Source organism: Trachypithecus francoisi, unplaced genomic scaffold, assembly GCF_009764315.1.
Source record: "Trachypithecus francoisi isolate TF-2019V2 unplaced genomic scaffold, Tfra_2.0 Lachesis_group12, whole genome shotgun sequence".
Classification (NCBI taxonomy): Eukaryota; Metazoa; Chordata; class Mammalia; order Primates; family Cercopithecidae; genus Trachypithecus; species Trachypithecus francoisi.
In genome coordinates, this window is record NW_022681457.1 from 121761383 (window position 1) to 121782153 (window position 20771).

Here is a 20771-nt window from a genome sequence, read left to right on the forward strand (position 1 = left end):
GTGAAACCCCATTTCTACTAAAAACAGAAAAAACTTAGTGGGAGGGCGTGGTGGCACGTGCCTGTAATCCTAGCTACTCAGGGGGCTGAGGCAGGAGAATTGCTTGAACCTGGGAGGCAGAGGTTGCAGTGAGCTGAGATTGTGCCATTGCACCCCAGCTTGGGCAACAAGAGTGAAACTCTCAAAAAAAAAAGAAAAAAGAGGCCGGGCGCGGTGGCTCAAGCCTGTAATCCCAGCACTTTGGGAGGCCGAGGCGGGCGGATCACGAGGTCAGGATGATCGAGACCATCCTGGCCAACACGGTGAAACCCCATCTCTACTTAAAAATACAAAAAAAAACTAGCCGGGCGACGAGGCGGGCGCCTGTAGTCCCAGCTACTCGGGAGGCTGAGGCAGGAGAATGGCGTAAACCCGGGAGGTGGAGCTTGCAGTGAGCTGAGATCCGGCCACTGCACTCCAGCCTGGGTGGCAGAGCGAGACTCCGTCTCAAAAAAAAAGAAAAAAGAAAAAAGAATTCTGCAAACTCAAAAATAAGAAAAAACAACCTGATTTTTATTTCTAATTTAATTTTTTGTAGCGACAGGGTTTTGCCATGTTGCCCTGGCAGGTCTCAAACTCCTGGCCTCAAGCAATCCACCTGCCTCAGCCTCCCAAAGTGCTAGGATTACAGGTGTGAGCCACAGCACCAGGCCACAACCTAATTTTTAAAATGGACAAAATAGGCTAGCCACAGTGGCTCACACCTGTAATCCCAGCACTTTGGGAGGCCAAGGCAGGCAGATCACGTAAGGTCAGGAGTTTGAGACCAACCTGGCCAATAAGGTGAAACCCCGTCCCTACTAAAAATACAAAATTTAGCCAGGTGTGGTGTCAGGCACCTGTAATCCCAGCTATTCGGGAGGCTGAGGTGGGAGAATCGCGTGAATCCAGGGGGTGGAAGTTGCAATGAGCCAAGATCTCATCACTTTACTCCAGCCTGGGCAACAGAGCGAGACTCTATCTCAAATAAAATAAAATGGACAAAATATCTGATCAATCTTTTTACCAAAGAAGATATATGGATGACAAATGCACACGTGAGAAGATGCCTGGTGTTATTCACTGTTAGGGAAATGCAAATTAAAACCAGAATGAGCGCCTTCTGGAATGACTGAATTACAAAGCTTTCCATGCTGAGAGCGGGCGAGGACACGGAGCCTGGAACCTCTAGTGGGAATAAATAATTCTACAACCACACTGGAAAATGGTTTGGCAGTTTCTCAAAAAGTTAAATCTATACCTATCACATGACCCAGCCACTCCAATTCTGAGTATGTACCCAAAAGAAAGGAAAGCTGTATCTACACTGCCACCCCCACGTATCTGAGACAGGTCTGACTCCATTTGGAAAGTTGATTTTGCTGGCCAGGCACGGTGGCTCACGCTTGTAATTCCAGCACTTTGGGAGGCCAAGGCGGGCGGATCACGAGGTCAGGAGATCGAGACCATCCTGGTTAACACAGTGAAACCCCATTTCTACTAAAAAATACAAAAAACTAGCCGGGCGAGGTGGCGGGCGCCTGTAGTCCCAGCTACTCGGGAGGCTGAGGCAGAAGAATGGCGTGAACCCGGGAGGCGGAGCTTGCAGTGAGCTGAGATCGCGCCACTGCACTCCAGGCTGGGTGACACAGCGAGACTCCGTCTCAAAAAAAAAAAAAGAAGAAGAAGAAAGAAAAGAAAGTTGATTTTGCCAAGGTTAAGAACGTGCCCATGACGCGGCCTCAGGAGGTCCTGGCAACATGTGCCCAAGGTGGCTGGGGTACGGCTGGGTTTTCTACATTTCAGGAAGACACGAGACTTCAATAATATGTGAATAATATGTGTAAGATGTATATTGGTTCAGTCCCAAGAGGCGAGACAACTTGAAGAGGGGAGACAGCTTCCAGGTCACAGGTGGTAAAACAAAGGGTGGCATTCTTTTGTTTCTGATTAGCCTTTCCAAAGAAAGCCATCAGATGTTCATTGATCTCAGTGAGCAGAGCAGAGGAATGGCTTTGAATTCTGTCCATCCTGTGTCTGCAGGAATTTCCCTGTGAACACGTCCTGAAGGAGTTAGGCAGCTTTTTTATTTTTTAAAATCTTAGCTGCTTTTTAAAGAATAGAACAGAAGGCAGGTTGGCCCTAAGCAGTTGCCAGCTTGACTTCTCTGTTTGGCTCAGTGATTTGGGGGTTCCCGAGATACATTTTCCTTTCACACTAGGAACACTTGTACACAAACGTTCATAGCAGTTTTACCTGTGAGAGCCCCAAACTAGAAATAATACAAATGTCCTTCAACAGAGGAATGGATACAGAAATTGCAGTGTATCCAACAATGGAACACTTTTTATAAAAAGTAACAATGCACATATACCACAGTGTGGGTGAATGTCTAAGAAACGCTGTCACCGAGGACAGGCGTGTTGGACTCTTCTGTCCTACACAAAGAAGGGCCCAGTGGATGATTCCAGCCAGTGCGACTTACTCTGCAGGAACAGCAGATTCATGGTTGCCTGAGTGTGGGGAGGGAAAGAATCACCAAGAGGCTGAAGGAACATTTGGGGGTGTTGGAGATGTCTGTGGGGGCTCCCGGGGGTATACGTGTCCAAACCTAGCAAAGTGCACACTTTAAATAGTTGAAGTGGGCCGGGCGCGGTGGCTCACGCCTGTCATCCAGCACTTTGGGAGGCCAAGATGGGCAGGTCACTTGAGGTCAGGAGTTTGAGACCCGCCTGGCTAACATGGCAAAACCCCATCTCTACTAAAAATACAAAACTTCTCCCAACATGGTGGCGGGCGCCTGTAGTCCCAGCTACTTGAGAGGCTGAGGCAGGGGAATCACTGGAACCTGGGAGGCGGAGGCTGCAGTGAGCCGAGATGGAGCCACTACACTCCAGCCTGGGCGACAGAGTGGGACTCCATCTCCAACAGCAGATAGATAGTTAAATAAATAAATACTTGAAGTGTATTACGTGTTAATTATACTTCAATAAAGCTATAAAAACTGAAAAGGAGGCCGGGCTTGGCGATGGGGCCTGTGGTCCCAGCTACTCGGAAGGCTGAGGCTGGAGGATCACTCGAGCCTGGGAGGTCGAGGCTGCAGGGAGCTGGGATCGCGCCACTGCGCGCCAGCCTGGGCGACAGAGTGAAACCCCTGTCTCGCTCCCTGACTGTCTCAAGGTCCAGGGCTTCCACCAGTTCTACGTGGCTTCCGGAAGGGGAGCCTAGCAATCCCCCAAGAAGCGCCCTTCTCGCCCCCTGCCCGCCCAGACGAGGGGCAGGAGCCGCAGAGCCAACCCCGTCCGCTGCGCAGTGGCGTCCTGGTGCCCTCTGGTGGCCGCTGGGGGCACAGCATGCCCCGTCCTCCCAGGGGACTCTGCCCCGCAGGCCTGGGGGCTCGTCTCTGCCTCCACGGTAGAACTGGGTTCTTCTTCCTCCCCGGACTGAGGGGTGCTGCTGCCTGAAGTGCAGGGGAGCCCTGGCTATTCCTCATCCTACAGCCGCCCTCCCCCTGCCGCTCCCACCCGGAAGGTTCATGACTGGGCTGGAGGGCAGAGAAGGGCATCCCGCTGAAGCCTCCGGCCAACTCCACTGATAGCTGGTGTGAAAAGGCCTCAGGGTAGAGCCCTTCCTGCTGCCCTAGACCTCCTCCCACAGCTCCCTGCCTTGCCATGGGCCTCCCTGCCTTTCCTGTCTCATCTCGTGATGGTCCACGTGGGGCCTGGATGCCCACCCAGGATGTGGTGCTGGGTCAGCTGGGCGTCCACGTGAAGACAGAGAGGACCCCCATGCCCCCCACCTCCCACCGTCCACAAAAGTCAATGCCAGGTGTGTGGCAGAGCCGAGGGTGAAAGGCAACACAATGAAGTTTTTTTTTTTTAAATGAAGGAATAGACCAGGCGTGGTGGCTCATGCTTGTAATCCCAGCACCATGGGAGGCCGAGGCGGGCGGATCACGAGGTCAGGAGATTGAGACCAGCCTGGTCAACACAGTGAAACCCTGTCTCTACTAAAAATACAAAGAAAATTAGCTGGGCATGGTGGCAGTCACCTGTAGTCCCAGCTACTCAGGAGGCTGAGACAGGAGAATGGCGTGAACCTGGGAGGCGGAGCTTGCAGTGAGCCGAGATTGCACCACTGTACTCCAGCCTGGGCGACAGAGCGAGACTCTGTCTCAACAAAAAAAAAAAAAAAAAAAAAAAAAAAAGAAGAAGAAGAAGGAATAGGCCAGACGCGGTGGCCCACACCTGTCATCCCAGCACTTTGGGAGGCTGAGGTGGGCGGATCACCTGAGGTCAGGAGTTTGAGAGCAGCCTGCGAAACGTGGAGAAACCCCATCTCTAGTAGAAACACAAAATTAGCCGGGTGTGGTGGCGCCTGTCTGTAGTCCCAGCTACTCAGGAGGCTGAGGCAGGAGAATGGCGTGAACCCGGGGGGCGGAGCTTGCAGGAGAATGGCGGGAACCTGGGAGGCGGAGCTTGCGGTGAGCTCAGATTTTGTCATTTCACCTCAGCCTGGGCAACAAGAGTGAAACTCCGTCTCAAACAAACAGGCACACAAAGGTACCGTCAAGAGGGTGGAAAGTGGAGGCAGAGAGGGAGAAGATTCCCCAGTACAAGAGTTCAATGAAGAGCTTGTCCAAAGGAGGAGGCACAGGGAGGCGGCCAAAGCCGAGAGGCGCCGCCCAGAAGCAGACGTGCAGCTCCTGCAAAACTCCAGTCTGGAGCACGGCCACACAGCCGCCTGGCAAATGGGGCGGCACCTTCTGACACTGACCCCACGCGTCCTGGAAATGCGAGAGGTTTGCTGAAAGGAGTGTTCCCAGACATTCACAGCCACACCACGTGTGGTAGCTGCAAACTGGAAATGACCCCATCACCACCCACGGGAAACGGCGCAGCCGCGGGGAGCACTCACGCAGGACAGCCTCGTCCGCTCGGCAGTTGCCCGCAGCCCTCATGGCAGCTGTCTCCAGAGCGCAGCGTGGACCCGAGGACGCAGACGCAGAAAGGGATGCAGGGTGCGATTTAACTTGTGAAAGCTCAAGTCAGGCTGGCCCTGGGTGGCGGGACACCTTGTCCTGTGGCCTTGTGGCAGCTACTTTCTGGAAAAGCATCGTGTGGCACCAGGCATACACTTTCCGCATGCCCAGCTCTCACTGCCACCCCTCACAGTGCAGGCACCAGTCTCTTAGTCCTGTGCCCTGGACTCTCAGGAACTTCCGGGTCCAAACCCCCTCCTTAGAGAGGTCTCTGGCCCCCCCAGTCACCCCTCTCCCTACTTCTTTCTCAGGAGTGCTGCCGTTGGAGCTGAGCTCATCTGCCTGTTAGATTGGATGTTTATTGTTGGATCTCTTGCCCTGTCTTCTTGTCCCCTGGCTCAGAACCTGCCTGGGAATGGGCACCGTGAACCCCAAGGTCAGGACAGCCTGGAGAGTGCAGCTGAGCAGAGCCGGGCATGGGGACACCTGACCCTGACACTCCCTGGCTGTGTGGCTATGCAGGCCACTCACCTTCACATGAGTCCTGGAGGTCAGGACAGGGAGGCACAAGCCCTGGCCAGGACACAGAGGCCATCTCAAAAGCAGGCCAGGAACATTCCAGGGGTGGCAGGGAGGGCAGGTCTGAGGTTTCACTGTAGGTGGCGGAAGCACGGGAACTGAGCGGTGCTGCCTGCTGGTCAGCATCCTCCGGCCTGTGTCTGACCTCACCTTGGCCCAGCCCCGTGCCAGGAGTCGTTCTCACGTACTGTAGCTGGAGGGCCCTCAAATGCCATCTATTTGTGGCCTGGACCCTGATGGCTGGCACAAGTCACGTGTGACCACAGGGACGCGGTATTTTTGGCACAGGGGGTGGAGCCTGTGCAGCCAGCCTAGCACCATGCCGCCCTGGGATGGGCAGCTCAGACACCCAGCTTGGCCGCCGGGACCCAGGTAGGACATGGTCAGCTGCTTGCTCCTGACCCAAGGGGTCCCAATGGCAACAACCCCCACAGAGGCTTCTCAAGAGACCAGAGAGGAGGGCGAAGGTCAGTGGGCGGCAAGCCACCGTCCCTGGCCTCTGTCTCAGGACTCTGTCCCTGCCAAAGGGACTTCCCGCTCCCTGGGTCCAGAGGGGCTGACCTGAGGCCGAGGGCAGCCCCCTCTAGGGGTAGACCCCACAGCTGGCTAGGCTCTTCCTGCTTCTCTGAGATGGGGCAAAGGAGGGCACCCTGAGCAGCCAGGCAGGCCTGGGTTGTGCTGCAGACCTCGAGGACGGCCCGAGGTGGTTGCTGGGTCAAGAGACCCATCGCACCCTTCACCTCCTGCCCAGGCTCTCTCTGCTGACGGGGGCCAGCTCTGGTGAGCACCACCGGGAGCTCAGAGAATAGCCTGGCCCAGCCAATGCGATCGGAAGGTCACCACCGAGGGCTGGGCACCTGCTGGGCCCTGCAATCCTCTCCTGTGGCCGGCTGCCAGCTGGGGTGCCCTGGGATGGGCCAGGGCTGCCCATCCCCCGAGCGCACGGGTCCCATTGGGTGGACCCTGAAAGGTGCTTTGCCGTGTAAAGACAGCTCTGGCAGAAGGTGGAGGAAATGAGGCCGCCCCAGCTAAGGTGTGATAGGAAACTGAGCATTCGAACCTGAGGACGGCTGGTTTTATAACTTCACTGGTAGAAAATCATCCTAGATTCTAGGAATGTAACACACTATGTAATGTAATCATCACACAGGTATCACTTGGGGTGCGTTGGGAACTAGGGTCATGGGAGCTGGGGATCTTCTAACTTGGAAATTGTCACCACTACGTGTGAAGGAAGCGCGGCCCTCCCCTCGAGATGTTCTCTTCCTTTCAGGGCCCAGATGGAGCCCCGAGGTGGTGGAACCCCCGGGTCTCATGTGGCAGGTGCTGCATGTGCAGGGTAGTGCCTGGGGCCTGAACCCACGAAGACCCCACCGGACCCATTCTGCCACCCTCCAGTGCCTCTGCTGACCCCACATGGAAAATTTCCAGTACAGCGTCCAGCTGAGTGACCAGGACTGGGCTGAGTTCTCAGCCACCGCTGATGAGTGTGGCCTCCTGCAGGCTGGCCTGGCCTCTGGGGACGAGCCCTTGTCCAGTGACATTGACCAAGGGGACAGCAGTGGCAGCAGTCCCCCCAGGCCCCCACCTCTCCCAACTGGGCAGCCAGCTGCAGGAGGGCGGAGCTGGCGGGGCTGCGAGGAGGAGGACGTGGCCACACAGCAGCTGGTCAGCAGGTCTCTGTGTGAGCCTGTCTTGGCCCTGGGGACCAGTCAGCAGACACCCAGCACGTCCACACGGGCAGAGGCTCCACCGTCCCTTGGCCCCGGCGCCAGCCCTTCCTGCCAGTGCTCAACCTGCCCTGGTCCGGCGTCTTCTGGAGACCAGATGCACAGACTTCTGCAGGGCCCTGCCCCACGGCCCCCTGGTGAGCCTCCTCGGAGTCCCGAGTCCCCTGGCCACAGCACTGGCTCCCAGAGGCCCCCCGATAGCCCTGGAGGCCCAGCACGGAGCCCCAGCCGAAAGAAGAGGCGAGCTGTGGGTGCCAAGGGGGGTGGGCAAGCAGGAGCCTCTACTTCTGCCCGGACGGGCTCCCCGCTGCTCCCTGCGGCCAGTCCTGAGACGGCAAAGCTGACGGCCAAAGCCAGGCAGGAGGAGCTGGGGCCAGGCCCTACAGGAGCTCCTGAGCCAGGGCCAGATTTGGGCCTATCTACACTTGTCCCTGTGACTGAGCAAGGCACAGACCAGATCAGAACCCCTCCCCGAGCTGAGCTGCACACGGTGTCCACACCTGTCCAGGAAGCCCACCCAGATGTCTCAAGGGCTAAGTCAGACATGGCTGTGTCCACACCTGCCTCCGAGCCGCAACCTGACACAGCTGTGTCTACACTGGCTTCTGAGCCTCAGTCCAGTGTGGCCCCATCTACACCCGTCTCCAAGCTGCAACCTGACACGGACACGGCTGTGTCCACACCTGCCTCCGAGCATGGCCTGGACATGGCCTTGCCGACAGCAGGCCTAGTGGCTAAGCTAGAGGAGGCTTCATCTCCACCTGTCTCAGAGGCTGTGCCGAGGATGACCGAGGCTGGTGGGCTTGTGTCTACCCCTGTTCCCACAGCTGACGTCTCTGGCCCCGCCTGGTCTCCCACCCGCAGAGCTGGGCCTGATGTGGAGACGGAGGTTGTTGTGTCTGCGCTCTCAGCAGGGGCCCCTGCACACCGCTCTGGGGAGCCCGCACCGGGTCTCACCCAAGTCCCCAAGAAGAAGAAAGTGCGCTTCTCCGTGGCTGGGCCCGGCCCCAACAAGCCAGGCTCAGGAGAGGCCTCAGGCCTGGCCCCATCGGCCACAGCCAGGCCCTCAGCCCCCCAGACAGCAACTGGGGGCCACGGGGGACCCGGAGCCTGGGATGCTGTGGCCGTCGGGCCCCGGCCCCACCAGCCTCGGATCCTCAAGCACCTGCCTCGCCCCCCTCCCTCTACCGTGATGAGGGCCGGGCCCGGGTGCAGCTTTGCCGTGACCCTCCCTGAGGCCTACGAGTTCTTCTTCTGTGACACCATCGAGGAGGACCAGGATGCTGAGGCGGCAGCGGCCGGTCAGGATCCGGCAGGCATCCAGTGGCCAGACATGTGTGAATTCTTCTTCCAAGACACTGGAGCCCAGAGGCCGAGGCAGCGGGGGGCCCCGGCGCCACTCCCAAGAGCTGATCCTGTACCGGCCCCCGTACCTGGAGACCCTGTGCCTATCTCCATCCCTGAGGTCTATGAACATTTCTTCAGGGAGGACAGGCTGGAGGGCGTGCTAGCGCCGGCTGTCCTGCCCCAGCTGCAGGCCCTGGAGCCTCCCAGGTTGGCTTTCCAGGGGGCGGGGCCAGAGACCCCCCTCAAGCCAGCCGCAGCAGAGCGGCTCCACCTGGCTCTTAGGCGGGCAGGTACGTGCTCTCGGATGCCTGTCCAGGTCCCAGGCAAACACTGTCCAGGGAGCTTGGCCAGGGAGGGAGCCACTGCGGGGGGGCAGGACAGACATGTCCCAGGGTGGATGTGTCTGGGACAGGCGGTTCCCAGGGCGGGCGTGTGCGAGGCAGGCAGTTCCTGGGGTTGCGGGGGCAGGGAGTTCCCGGGGTTGGGGTGGGGGAGGCGGTTCCTGGGGTGGGCATGTGCGGGGCAGGCGGTTCCCGGGGTTGGTGGTGGGGGGAGTCGGTTCCTGGGGCGGGCATGTGCAGGGGGCAGGCGGTTCCCGGGGTTGGGGGGGCAGGCGGTTCCCGGATTGGGAGGGCAGGCAGTTCCCGGGATTGGAGGGCAGGCGGTTCCCGGGGTTGAGGAGGGCAGGCGGTTCCCGGGATTGGGGGGCAGGCGGTTCCCGGGGTTGGGGAGGGCAGGCGGTTCCCGGGATTGGGGGGGCAGGTGGTTCCCGGATTGGGGAGGGCAGGCGGTTCCCGGGATTGGGAGGGCAGGCGTTCCTGGGATTGGGGCAGGGCAGGCAGTTCCCGGGGTTGGGGGTCAGGTGGTTCCCGGGATTGCGGGGGCAGGCGGTTCCTGGGATTGGGGGGCAGGCGGTTCCCGGGATTGGGGGGGCAGGCGGTTCCCGGGATTGGGAGGGCAGGCGGTTCCTGGGATTGGGGCAGGGCAGGCAGTTCCCGGGGTTGGGGGTCAGGTGGTTCCCGGGATTGCGGGGGCAGGCGGTTCCCGGGATTGGGGGGCAGGTGGTTCCCAGGGTTGGGAGGGCAGGCAGTTCCCGGGATTGGGGGGGCAGGCAGTTCCCGGGATTAGGGGGGCAGGCAGTTCCCGGGACTGGGGGGGCAGGCGGTTCCTGGGATTGGGGCAGGGCAGGCAGTTCCCGGGGTTGGGGGTCAGGTGGTTCCCGGATTGCGGGGGCAGGCGGTTCCCGGGATTGGGGGTCAGGTGGTTCCCGGGGTTGGGGGGCAGGCGTTCCCGGGGTTGGGGGGCAGGCAGTTCCCGGGGTTGGTGGTGGGGGGAGGCAGTTCCCGGATTAGGGGGGCAGGCAGTTCCCGGTTTTGGGGAGGGCAGGCGGTTCCTGGGGTTGGAGGGCAGGCAGTTCCCGGATTGGGGGGCAGGCAGTTCCCGGGATTGGGGGGCAGGCAGTTCCTGGGGTTGGTGGTGGGGGGAGGCAGTTCCCAGGATTGGGGGGCAGGCAGTTCCCGGGATTGGGGGGCAGGCGGTTCCCGGGGTTGGGGCGGGGCAGGCAGTTCCGGGGCGGGCATGTGCGGGGCCGTCTCTAAGTGCAGCCGTGGGGCTGACGGTGGGCTTCTCTCCTAGCGGAGCTCCGGGGGCCTGTCCCGTCATTTGCCTTCAGCCAGAATGACATGTGCCTGGTGTTTGTAGCCCTTGCCACCTGGGCTGTGAGGACGTCAGATCTGCATACCCCAGACGCTTGGAAAACAGGTTCGGGTGCTGGGGGCAGAGGGAGCTGTGCCTAGAAGCCAGACCGAGGGGCACTGGCAGGACGAGGGGTGCATGGGGGCCCCAGGGCTCTCCCCTGACCTGCTCCTCCCAGGCTGAGCTGCAGCCCTGGCCGCACCGGCCTAGCCCGCCCTTTGAGGGCTGGGTCTTGTGGGCAGACGGTGCTCACAGCCAAGCTGGCCCTCAGGAGACCCTGTGCTTCTCTTGCAGTCTTGCTGGCCAACATCGGCACCATCTCTGCCATCCGCTACTTCCGCCGGCAGGTGGGGCAAGAGCGCCGCAGCCCCAGCTCCTAGGAGCCAGGCCCGGGCCAGGGAGATGCGGGATGAGGAGACGACCACAGGCACCCAGGACGGGATGAGGTGCCACCCTTGCCCGAGCCCTCTGACCCCAGTCTTCTACGGTGTCCAGGAGGGGGGCGTGTCCTGGTGCTGCTCCTTGGGACTCACCTGAGGATCCAGCCAGTGGCCACAGCCACTCCCCACGCCTGGGAGGGAAGGTGCTAAAGTCTGGGTGGGTGGAGGGAGGCAGGTGGTTGGATAGGAGGGTAGCCAGATCCACAGATGAGAACACAGGGCATTCGGTTAATTTCAGACATGCAATAGTGGGGAGGTCATTTTACTAAGAAGTCATTTGTTTATCTGAAATCACATTTAACCACACCCTGCATTTCTTCTGGGATGCAGTGGGGGCTGAGTGGCAGAACAGGACTTGGACCCTGGAGGGGTCTGAGCAGTGAGAGGCTCTGGCTGGAGCTCTGGGCAAACGGAGGGGCGAGGACACAGGGTGGCCTCAAAGAGGGATTGGGCAGCCTCCTCACAGGTGGGCTGGGCTGCCAAGGGCTCCAAGGCCCATCACTCTTGATCCTCAAGGGACTGTGGCCAAGGCCTCTCTGAGCTCTGGCCTGAGACAGTGAAGGCAGCCCAGCGGCCCCTGCAGGGTGGGGGTCTGTGGCAGAGCTGCGAGCCCCTCCCTGGGAAGCCCTGGGTGCAGGTGCAGAGGGAGAATTTGGTGGCATCAGATGGAGGGCTGGGCTCCTGGGGGCTCCTGTGGGGCAGCTGGGGGCCCACAGCCAAGGGGAGTCAGAGACCAGTTGGGAAGGTCGGTGAGGGGCTGAAGGTGGCAGAGGAAGGGGGCTGCCTGGCTGGGTGCCAGGTGGGGGTCCCCAGGTGGGGGTCCTGCCAAGGCAGTGTGTGCAGGGTCCTCAAGACTGTGGGAGACCCTGGCTGCTGAGCAGAGAACAAGCGTACACGGCACCAATAAAATTCTTTCTTTTCTTTTTCTTTCTTCTTTTTCTCGTTCTCTCTCTCTCTTTCCTTCTCTTCTTCTTTCTCTTCTCTCTTTTCTCTTTTCTCTTTTTGTTCTTTCTGGTCCGGTGGCATCAGCATCTCCCATGCTGCCCTAGGGCGCATGCCCAGGCCATGCAAGGCCCCACCCGCCCTCCTCCTTGGGACACTCTGGCCAGTGCTCCTCACACCTTGCTGACCTGTAACCCTCATGCCCTCTGACCTCACATCCTCTGACCCTGCTGACCTTTCTCTTTCCTCTGACCTTCACGCCCATGCCGCCCTCCCACTCCCAGTGAGTCTCCTCCCTGACTCCTGGTGAGCTGAGCTGAGGGCTGACCCTGTGGATGGCCAGGACCTCCCTGACCTGTGACCCACCTTGCCAGCCAGGGCATCCTTGGGGTGAGCCCTTCCTGCCCCTCCCTGCCCCAGCTGCTGGCACTGAGGAGCAGGAGCCGAGGGACAGGCTCTGAACTCAGGGCCCCGGAGACCCCCTCATCACACTGGGTTCAGACCCTGACTTGTAATTTGAAGTGGGTTACAGGGGCGGGTACCCTGGAGCTTGGTGAGGGTGGTCCTGAGAGCCGGCCTCACCGTGGCCATCAGATCCACTGCACAAGACCTGCACTGGCCTCAGGCACTCCAAGCTGGGGGCACTTCCGGCGGGAGGAAGACAAAGTCTCGTCCCAGAGGTGGTCATAGCCGGGGCCCTGGCTCCTCCTGGAGGACCAGCCATCTAGTAGGGAAGGCAGAGATGTGTCAGCCTGTGGGAGGCAACAGGCACTCACCCCAGAAGGCAGGACCCTCACTCACCTGTCAGGGGCAGCCGGGGTTCAGGCAAACCTTCCCTGGCAGAGGAGACCTGGGAACCCCAAACCGCAAGTCTGAGAGCCGGGTACAGCCCCAGGCAGGGAGCTTGGTCGATGTGCAGACCCCCACCCCCCGGGTTGGCATCACCTACGTCCCCCTGCTCTCCCTCCCCAGTCCTGTCTCCCCCGCTCCCTGCTGGCCCCCTTGGTCTCCATCTGCCCCCGCCCTCCTGTTTCCCTCCCTGCTCCCTCAGAGTCCCAGGAGGCTCCACACCAGCGCCCCCAGCACCCCGGAGCGCAGGGCACACTGGCGTGGGGACTGCTACTCACAAGCTGAGGCGAGTCTGGGGGCTGCGGCTCCCCATCCTTGGCTGAGCCCCGCTGTCTCTGAGAGGCTCTGGACTGCAGAACTCCTTTTTTGGAGAGCAAGTGGGGGCCAGTGGGGCCAGAGGAGCTGGAGCCGGGGTCAGAGGCAAGCACAGACACAGGCACCAAGGGGAGTGGGCTCAAGGGCACAGGTCCAGGTGAGCTCTGCATGGCACTGAGGAACTGCCAGGAGAGCCTGGGCTGGGGCCTCAGTGGCATCCAGGGACCCCCAGAACCTCAACCTCCCATCAGAGCCTGAACAGACCTCAGGCTCGGGGCAGCCCCAGACCCCAGGCTGAGAGGCACGGTCTAGACCTCCCCAACCTCAGGCTGCAGGCACCTCCCGCCCTTTCTGTCGCCCAGCAGGGGCCTGACCTCCTCCAGGCCCCGGACATCGGTGACCCTGCGGTGGGCGGTGGCGGGTGGGGTGTAGGGGTCAGCATAGAGGGGAGAGTGCGATGTTTCCGAAGCGTGGTCAGGGGCGTCTGGGCTGTTCTCCAGGCTCAGCCTGTTCAGCTGCAGGGCAGAAGTGGGAGAGATGAGCTTCTCGGCTAGAAGCAGCCTAGGCCACCCCTTCTCTGTGCAAGACACCTCTGGGTGGCTCCAGGACAACTAGGCCCAGAGACAGAGGCCAGTGGTGCAGAATGGTGGGAACTAGGCCAGGGGCTGGGTGGGTGTGCTGGGCCCACCTGGGTCAGGTCCAGGTGCAGTGGGGTGGCAGGGCCGCGGCCCTCTGCCCGGGCCTTGCTCCTGGGTGACCGGCTGCTGCTACGTCTCAGCTCAGTCCTCCGTCGGCCAACGCTGGTGCGGTCAGAGTTGGCCTGGTCCTGTGGGGACCACAAACCTTCCACAGAGAGCCCTTTGGCCCCTCTCCTGTGCAACTCTCTGAGGCTGCAAGGGGCTCCCTCCAGTCTGAGTTCCCCTGAGGAACCAGGGTCCCCAACACACACTTACCTGACAGTCTTCTGCCCCACTTTCATCTGCCACCCCGTAAGCACTCACCGGTGTGTGCTGGGAGGAGCAGCCCACAGTGGATGGCACTGAGGACTCAGGCAAGGAGTGGCTGGTGCGTGTGGAGGGGGACGCCAGGCACCCCGAGTCCCAGCTGGTCCGTCCGCCTGAGGACAGTGAGCCTCGGCCGCTGCCCGTAACCTGGGTGGGCAGTGAGTGGGGGTGAGTGAGGGCTGGACCCCCTCCCCACCTGCCCCTGCCTGGACCTACCCTGCTGCCCCTGCTTTTTTCTTTCTGGGACAGAGTCTTGTTCTGTCTCCCAGGCTGAAGTGCAGTGGCACAATCTCGGCTCACTGCAACCTCTCCTTCCCGGGTCAAGCGATTCTCATGCCTCAGCCTCCTGAGTAGCTGGGATTACAGGGATGCGTCACCACACCTGGCTAATTTTTTTTGTATTTTTAATAGAGATGGGTTTCTCCATGTTGGCCAGGGTGATCTCGAACTCCTGACCTCAAATGATCGGCCCGCCTCAGCCTCCTAAAGTGCTGGGATTACAGGCATGAGCCACCACGCCCGGTCTGCTGCCCCGTTTTTACCACTGCCCAGGACCTGGGCTGTGGGGCCTGCTGATGCCTCACCTGCAGCCCTGGGAAGCTCTCGGCGCCAGGCAGCGGTGGGGCCCCCTCCCTGTGGGTGACGGCACGAAGGCACAGCAGCCAGTGGCTGTAGTCCTTGTAGCTGGCGCACACCACGCGGATGGTGTTGATGAGGGGGCCTGGCACACAGATGCTGTGAGGGGCTGGCAGGGTGGGGTGTACCCCTCAGAGCCCCCACTAAAGAGCCAGGTGTCCCTCAGGCTCCCGCCCCACCATGGCCTGGCCAGGCAGGAGGCAGAACTGGGGTCAGGGCCCCACCTTCGATCAGGAAGGAGTGGATCTGCTTCTCCTCCTCCAGGTTGATGTGGACCGCACGGAGTGGGAGCTCCCCCTGCGGGGGCGGAGACTGAGGGCCAGGCCTTTGTGGGGGCAGCCCCGGGGCCCTGCCTGGTTTCATCCCACCCTCGTGCCCTCCAGAGCTTGGCTGGATACTTGGAGAGCTGGGCACCGAGGCCACCATCCTGAGGGAGGCCAGTGGGTCCTGTCTGTCCTGGGGCCACTGCTAACCCTGGTTGGGGGGCAGACACACAAAGCCACAGGACTAGCCTCCTGAGGTCCCCAGAGAGGAAGTTGGGCCGGGGGAACCACAGGGAGGGCCCTGTGTTTGTTCCTCAGTGATTGAAGGTGACCATGAGTGCACACCCCCTTCCCGGTGCCCGCCCTGGAGGACACAGGCACACACACGAGTGCACACACACCCCTCACGGGCAGGCACACACGACGGAGTCCCTGGGAGGGGCTCAGCCCCATGCTGCCTGCCCCAGGGTGACGGTCAAGAATCTCAGGGTGAGAACCTCAGGGTGGGCAGGGGCTCCTCCACGTCACAGGGGAGACCAGACTGACCAGGACTGCGGGCTGGGTGGGCAGGGCCTTGTTCTCTGTCTCAACAGGCCCCGAAATACAGGTTCCTCCTGCATGGCCGCCCCCTTCCACCCTCACACAGGTGCCTCCCTGGGGCGGGCCCTCAGTGAGGAGGGGCCCACCTTGAAGCAAAGCCCGTCCAGCTCCTCGGAGAAAATGGCCAGGGACGTTGGGTACAGGACCAAGAGCCGGTCCCACTGCTCCTGAGCAGAGGGCGTCAAACGATGCGGGGGCTGAGCTGCTGTGCACCCAGGGCCAGTCCCTGCCCTGCCCAGCACCCTGCACCCCTCCCATCCCCCTACAGCCCCATGTACCTCCCACCCAGCCCCATGCACCTCCCACCCACCTGTGCGGGCAGGTGCTGCAGCTTGACCCTCGAGGCACAGACAGCACTGCCGCCGGGTTCGTGCCCTGATGCTGTCTGCAGCCGAGTTAGGCGGCGTTGCAGAGTCCAGGGGAGCTCGTCTCCACAGGACCCCTGTGAGGAGGAGGTCAGAGCAGGCTGCGAGGATCTGGGTGGGGAGGGGCATGGGGTCCCTGGCACTGACCTGTGGGGGTGCTGAGTGGCAGTGTTGCAGCCCCCCAAGGAGGGCCGTCTGCTTCTCCAGGTGGTAAAGCCAGCGGTCCAGCTCGGCTCGGCTGGGGCAGAGCACCAGGAGGGGTGCGGGCAGCGGGCCTGTGGGCAGGGCAGAGAGGGCACACACATACACACACATGCCCCGCAGCCCACAGGGCAGGCCCCTCTCCAAGTCCTGGGTCACGAGTGCCTCTGGGGGCCCGGGGAGCATCCCAAACACCTGTGATCTGGAAGGCGTGCTCTCGGGACCCCTCCAGCAGGCAGACGCTCAGCTCCGTCAGTGGTAACAGCCCCTGCCAGGCACAGGGTAGGAGCTTCAGGGATCCATGGAGAGAAGGGTGGCCACGGCCCCACCCCCACTGCCCACTGCCTCACCTGAAAGGTGAGTCCTTCTGAGCCGTGGGCCTGGAAGTACAGGTGGGCAGGGAACAGCTCCAGGTAGCAGTCGCTGACATCCTGTGCGGGCAGCAGGGTCATCAGTACAGGGTCTGGGGACCCCCGGGCTGGTGGGGATGCTGCTGCACCCGGCGCGTGCCCCACCCGACCCGGCCCCCACCTGGCTGTGCTGGAACCGCAGCTGGACCTTGGCATAATGTACAACCTTTCCCAGGTTCCTCACAGGTACCCTCCGCCGCGCCTTCTTGAACACACTCAGGAACGGCTGCTCCAGGTTTTCTCGCTGGTTCTCCAGGTCCAGGATGTCCTAGGAGGAGCAGCGCTCAGGGGAGGGGGCCTTGCCTGGGCCCCCCACCCCCTCCGCTGGCATCCACACAGCTACAGGACTATAGGCATGGTCTGCCTGTGCACAGCCACCCAACACATATGTGAAGAACAGCCTCCCCCAGGCATAGAATCTGCACACTCAGCCTCTCCACAGGAAAACAGTCATGGCAGAATTTACACACACACGTGCATACATATATGCATACATGCACGTTTGTGTACACGTACATGCACACACACCCGATACGTGCATATACAGGCAACGTGCGTGTATCCATACATGTGCACACACATGTACACATGCACACACACATGCATACACATACATAGACACATACATGCCACACAATAGACACATACAGATGCATACACACATGTACACACACATTCACGCATATGCATGGATACACACGTGCACACATATGCACTTGCAGACATACACACAGATGCATACATGTCCACACACAGAGAATACACCAAAACACATGTATACATATGTCATGTGCACACATACACATGTGCACACACATATACACATGTACACACATACATGCACTGCACACATACACATGTACACATGCGCACACATGCACACGTGCACACCTACACACGTGTATGCACATGCACGAATATGCATACACACATGCACATGTACACTTGCACACACATGCACACACGTGCATACATGCATACACATCCACACACAAATACACCAACACACACATATACACATACACACGTGCATACATGTGTGCACACGCACATACATGCACATGCATACGCACACACATGCATGCACACATACACAGTGCACAAATACGTGCACACACACGCACATATACACATGTGCATACACACGTACACATACACACTTGTGCACACACTCACGTCCGTGCATACACACACACACACAGACACACTTCCCCACACAGAGCTGCCTGGTCTAGTGGTAGAGATGGTGAGATTTGAACTCAGTGGATTAAATCCTATCTTCATTATTTCCTAAGCTGTGTAACATGTCTTTGGTTATTCAACCTCTGAAGACTTGTTAGAAGAATTTGGAGGTGTCTGGGTAACACTCAAAACCCTCCCACGTCTCCAGTATTGGCTGGTAAATGTTTAACACCTGGTTCTACAAAAAACAGACACAGAAACACACCAATGCCCTGATTTGTAACGTTTGCCGATTTCCTCAGTGTCAATGTTCTCACCGCAGCCCATTTCCAGCCCCCAGCCTGAAAGATGTGAGGAGATTTCCGGGGTCGATCCCCTGAGTGTGTCCTGGCCGCTTGCTCAGGTGATAGCCGGGTCCTGGCAGTGCCCCGAGGGGTCAGACCCATGCTCTCCAGCCACTGCATGTGCTCTTCCCGCTTTGGGGACCGCTCAGCCCCGACCCCCTTCTTTACTCGCTTGGCAGCTTTGCTCAGACATCACCTGCTCCAAGAGGTCCTTTTCTGAAACTGCACCCATCCCCTCTGTTTTTCTCCTTAGCACCACCCCCACCCTTCTCACTGGATCTTCTATTTATTTGCCCTGTCGTCTGTCTCTGCCGTGGGAATGGGAGCACTGTGAGAACAGGGATTGTCTATTCCGTTCACTTCTGTGTCCCCAGAGCCTAAGACAGGGCCTGGGATGTGCTGTGGGTATCACTGCATGTGCTGAGAGGGGAGGGGAATCCACATCCATGCCACATTTAGCCAATCCTGGCACACACAGTCCTCTACAAATGCAGGCTTTGATCATCAGGCTAGAGATCAGAAAGGGGACGGGTGTGAACCTGGGGCTGGAGAGCTCTGTGATCCACAGGCTCAGGGGCAAGTGGGAAGGTGTCCTGCTCCCTCTAGGAGCTGGCAAGGGCTAAATGCAGTGCCGCTGTGCCCTGGCCAAGCTTAGCTGCCCGTGAGCAGGCCCAGGAATGTGAACAGACAGACGCATAGGCTTTCCCGGCCTCCTGCCTCTGGGTGGGGCCTCCTGTACCCACACCCAGCGTGGGAACTGATGCCGGGTAGGCACCCATGAAAAATAGGCCACAGACCAGGAAGGGCCACACAGCTTAGCCCTGCAGCCCAGCTCAGCCCCGGGGAGGACTCAGCTTGGAGCCGTGGCAGAGCCAGCTCACAGCACTGGGTGCAGAGCCCAGGCACAGGGCAGAGGAGCACTGGCTCCAGGACTGGCCCTGAGCTCCTCCCCCAGCCCCATTTCCTGAGGCTCAGCAGGTTCCCTCTCTGGCTACCATGTCTTGGCAAGGGAGGACCACTAGGGCCACCCACCACACCTCATAGGATCCCACCAGGGTCCCACTGCATGTCCTGGGCCTGGACAGAGAGAGTGGCGTCTGAGATGCAGCCAAAGGGACCACACCCCTAGGCCAGCCTGGCTCCCTCTCCCTGCCCACTGCTCTGAGGCAATGTGGTTTCCGAAACCAGCACCTGTTGTCTGCAGGGAACCCTGAAACTCCGGAGGTCAGGAGCGGGTATGGCACGAGCCTCCTGCCTGGTGGGGGCTTGTTGGCAACGGGGTCTGCACGGCCACACTAGCTGCAGGACCTAGGAGTGCAGGGCAGGGGTCCTCTCCCCTAGACGCTCCTAGGGCCTGCACATAGCATCCAGGCTACCTGACAGGGGTGCAGTGGGGGTTCCTGTCTGCCCTGAAGCCCAGGTTCCTCCTCCTGTTCCTTCAACCCAGCACCAGGCACATCTGAAAGGGGCTGGGCATCTACCCTTAGTCCTACAGGGGCCTGGGCGGAGGGATGGGCATGGGGGTGGTCTTCTGCTCCTTCCACGGAGAGGTGGCCTAGTGTGTGCTTGGGAGATGCCTCCTTGCTGCGTGGCCTTGGCAGGCTGGGAGGAGGCCGGTGCGTGCACAGAGGGGTTTCTGTGGACGGGGGGCCGTACCCAGCAGCAGCTTCCTGCGGGACACCCAGGGAGAAACAGGCCGCATAGGTGGCCGGCTGGCTCACTGCTCACCTGAGGCCCCTTACTGTCAAGTGGCACTACCAGCACGACCCCAAGCCCCACTGCAGCGACAGAGACGCGTGCGCCGGTCCCCTGCGGGAGGAGGTCCCGGGAGGCCCCGCCCCGCCCGCGGCCCGCCCCGCCCGCGGCCCGCCCCGCCCAGCTCGCTCCCGACTGACTCAGTCCTGCGTCGCGGTTTCGCTCTCCGCTCAGACTTTCGGCCGGATGAGCTCCCCAGGGCGGGGCAGTCAGCGTCTGCTCCTCACCTAAGGGGGTCTGAATCCCCCCGGCCGAGGGGAAGACCCCGAGCTGCACGGACACGCGGCACACACGCGCGGGCAGAGCCACGCTCCCAGACCCCAGCCACCGCGCGCGCCGCGCTCACCGCGCCCGGGATGTAGTGGAAGAGCTTGTTGGCGGCGGCGTCCCCGCTTCGAGCAGCCTCGGGACCCAGCAGGCCAGCCGGCATCCGTGCGCCGTCCTCTCTGGGGACAAGGCAAGGGAGCTCGTGGCCCCAGAGCGGGTGGGGGAGCCCTGCGCCCAGGTGGCCGCACCCACACCCCGCTCACCTGTTTCCCTTCAGTGAGGGCTTTCTGGAGAAGGAGGCCCGGAGCCTCCTGGGGGCCTGAGGCACACAGTGGCTGTTCCCCATGGCCAGAGTCGTGCAGGTCGGCAAGTCTGGGTCCCTGTCCACAGCCTCCTGCCCCCGCCTCCCACAGGCAGGCGGGGCTCTGGGACGTCCTGCCCGTCACCCAGGGCTGGGCAGGGGTGGAGCCTTTCTGGAAGAGGCCTGGCCCCTACCTGAGCCGTCCAGGTCTCTGCCCTGGGTCCTCCACACCGAGAGGCCAGCCTTGGGACGATCTCCCCTCTGGCCCAGACAAGGCCTCCAGTGTGCAAGGGGTACCCCACTTGCCTGTGCTCAGGCTTTGTGAACTCGGGGCCACCTTCCAGCACCCCCCAACAGCGTGCACACACATCCTGTTTCCATCTAAACCCTGGCCGGCCTGAGTCACCAGTGACTGCAGGGAGGGCTGAGGCAGGAATTCCAGCATAGGAGACAGCGGCCAGAGCCACCCCAGCCTCCCCTCCTGCCTGGGCCCCCTCACCACAGACCCGTCAGGGTCCTCAAGGCTTAAGGGGACTCTGGAAGGCCA

At 60.8% G+C, this 20771-nt stretch overlaps 2 protein-coding genes across 2 annotated transcripts; one reads left to right on the forward strand and one right to left on the reverse strand.

The window, feature by feature from the left end:
- The first annotated feature begins 5868 nt into the window (after positions 1 to 5868).
- PERM1 (PPARGC1 and ESRR induced regulator, muscle 1) lies at positions 5869 to 10947 on the forward strand. The gene is made up of 4 exons (XM_033228841.1): positions 5869 to 5950; positions 6852 to 8945; positions 10291 to 10416; positions 10645 to 10947. Exons 2-4 carry the CDS (start codon positions 6995 to 6997, stop codon positions 10728 to 10730), a joined length of 2163 nt encoding a protein of 720 aa, XP_033084732.1. The 5' UTR covers positions 5869 to 5950; positions 6852 to 6994; the 3' UTR covers positions 10731 to 10947.
- Positions 10948 to 11018: 71 nt separating this feature from the next.
- Positions 11019 to 20341, reverse strand: PLEKHN1 (pleckstrin homology domain containing N1). The gene is made up of 16 exons (XM_033228846.1): positions 20187 to 20341; positions 20003 to 20102; positions 16497 to 16643; positions 16316 to 16396; positions 16161 to 16233; positions 15912 to 16039; positions 15710 to 15841; positions 15486 to 15566; positions 14761 to 14833; positions 14485 to 14621; positions 13898 to 14047; positions 13585 to 13722; positions 13271 to 13411; positions 12860 to 13078; positions 12534 to 12582; positions 11019 to 12456 (listed from the first exon to the last, which is right to left on the reverse strand). Exons 1-16 carry the CDS (start codon positions 20267 to 20269, stop codon positions 12323 to 12325), a joined length of 1866 nt encoding a protein of 621 aa, XP_033084737.1. The 5' UTR covers positions 20270 to 20341; the 3' UTR covers positions 11019 to 12322.
- Positions 20342 to 20771: the final 430 nt, after the last annotated feature.

Bases quoted from the DNA above. Each gene is read 5' to 3' on its own strand.
- PERM1 (XM_033228841.1), top strand. From the start codon at position 6,995: ATGGAAAATTTCCAGTACAGCGTCCAGCTGAGTGACCAGGACTGGGCT. The intron at 8,946-10,290 runs GTACGTGCTCTC...CTTCTCTCCTAG, and splicing joins CCTGGCTCTTAGGCGGGCAG to CGGAGCTCCGGGGGCCTGTC. The intron at 10,417-10,644 runs GTTCGGGTGCTG...CTTCTCTTGCAG, and splicing joins CCCAGACGCTTGGAAAACAG to TCTTGCTGGCCAACATCGGC.
- PLEKHN1 (XM_033228846.1), bottom strand. From the start codon at position 20,269: ATGGGGAACAGCCACTGTGTGCCTCAGGCCCCCAGGAGGCTCCGGGCC. The intron at 14,834-15,485 runs GTGGGCCCCTCC...CCGCCCCCGCAG, and splicing joins TGGACGGGCTTTGCTTCAAG to GGGGAGCTCCCACTCCGTGC. The intron at 13,412-13,584 runs GTGGGCCCAGCA...TCTGCCCTGCAG, and splicing joins TGCACCTGGACCTGACCCAG to CTGAACAGGCTGAGCCTGGA.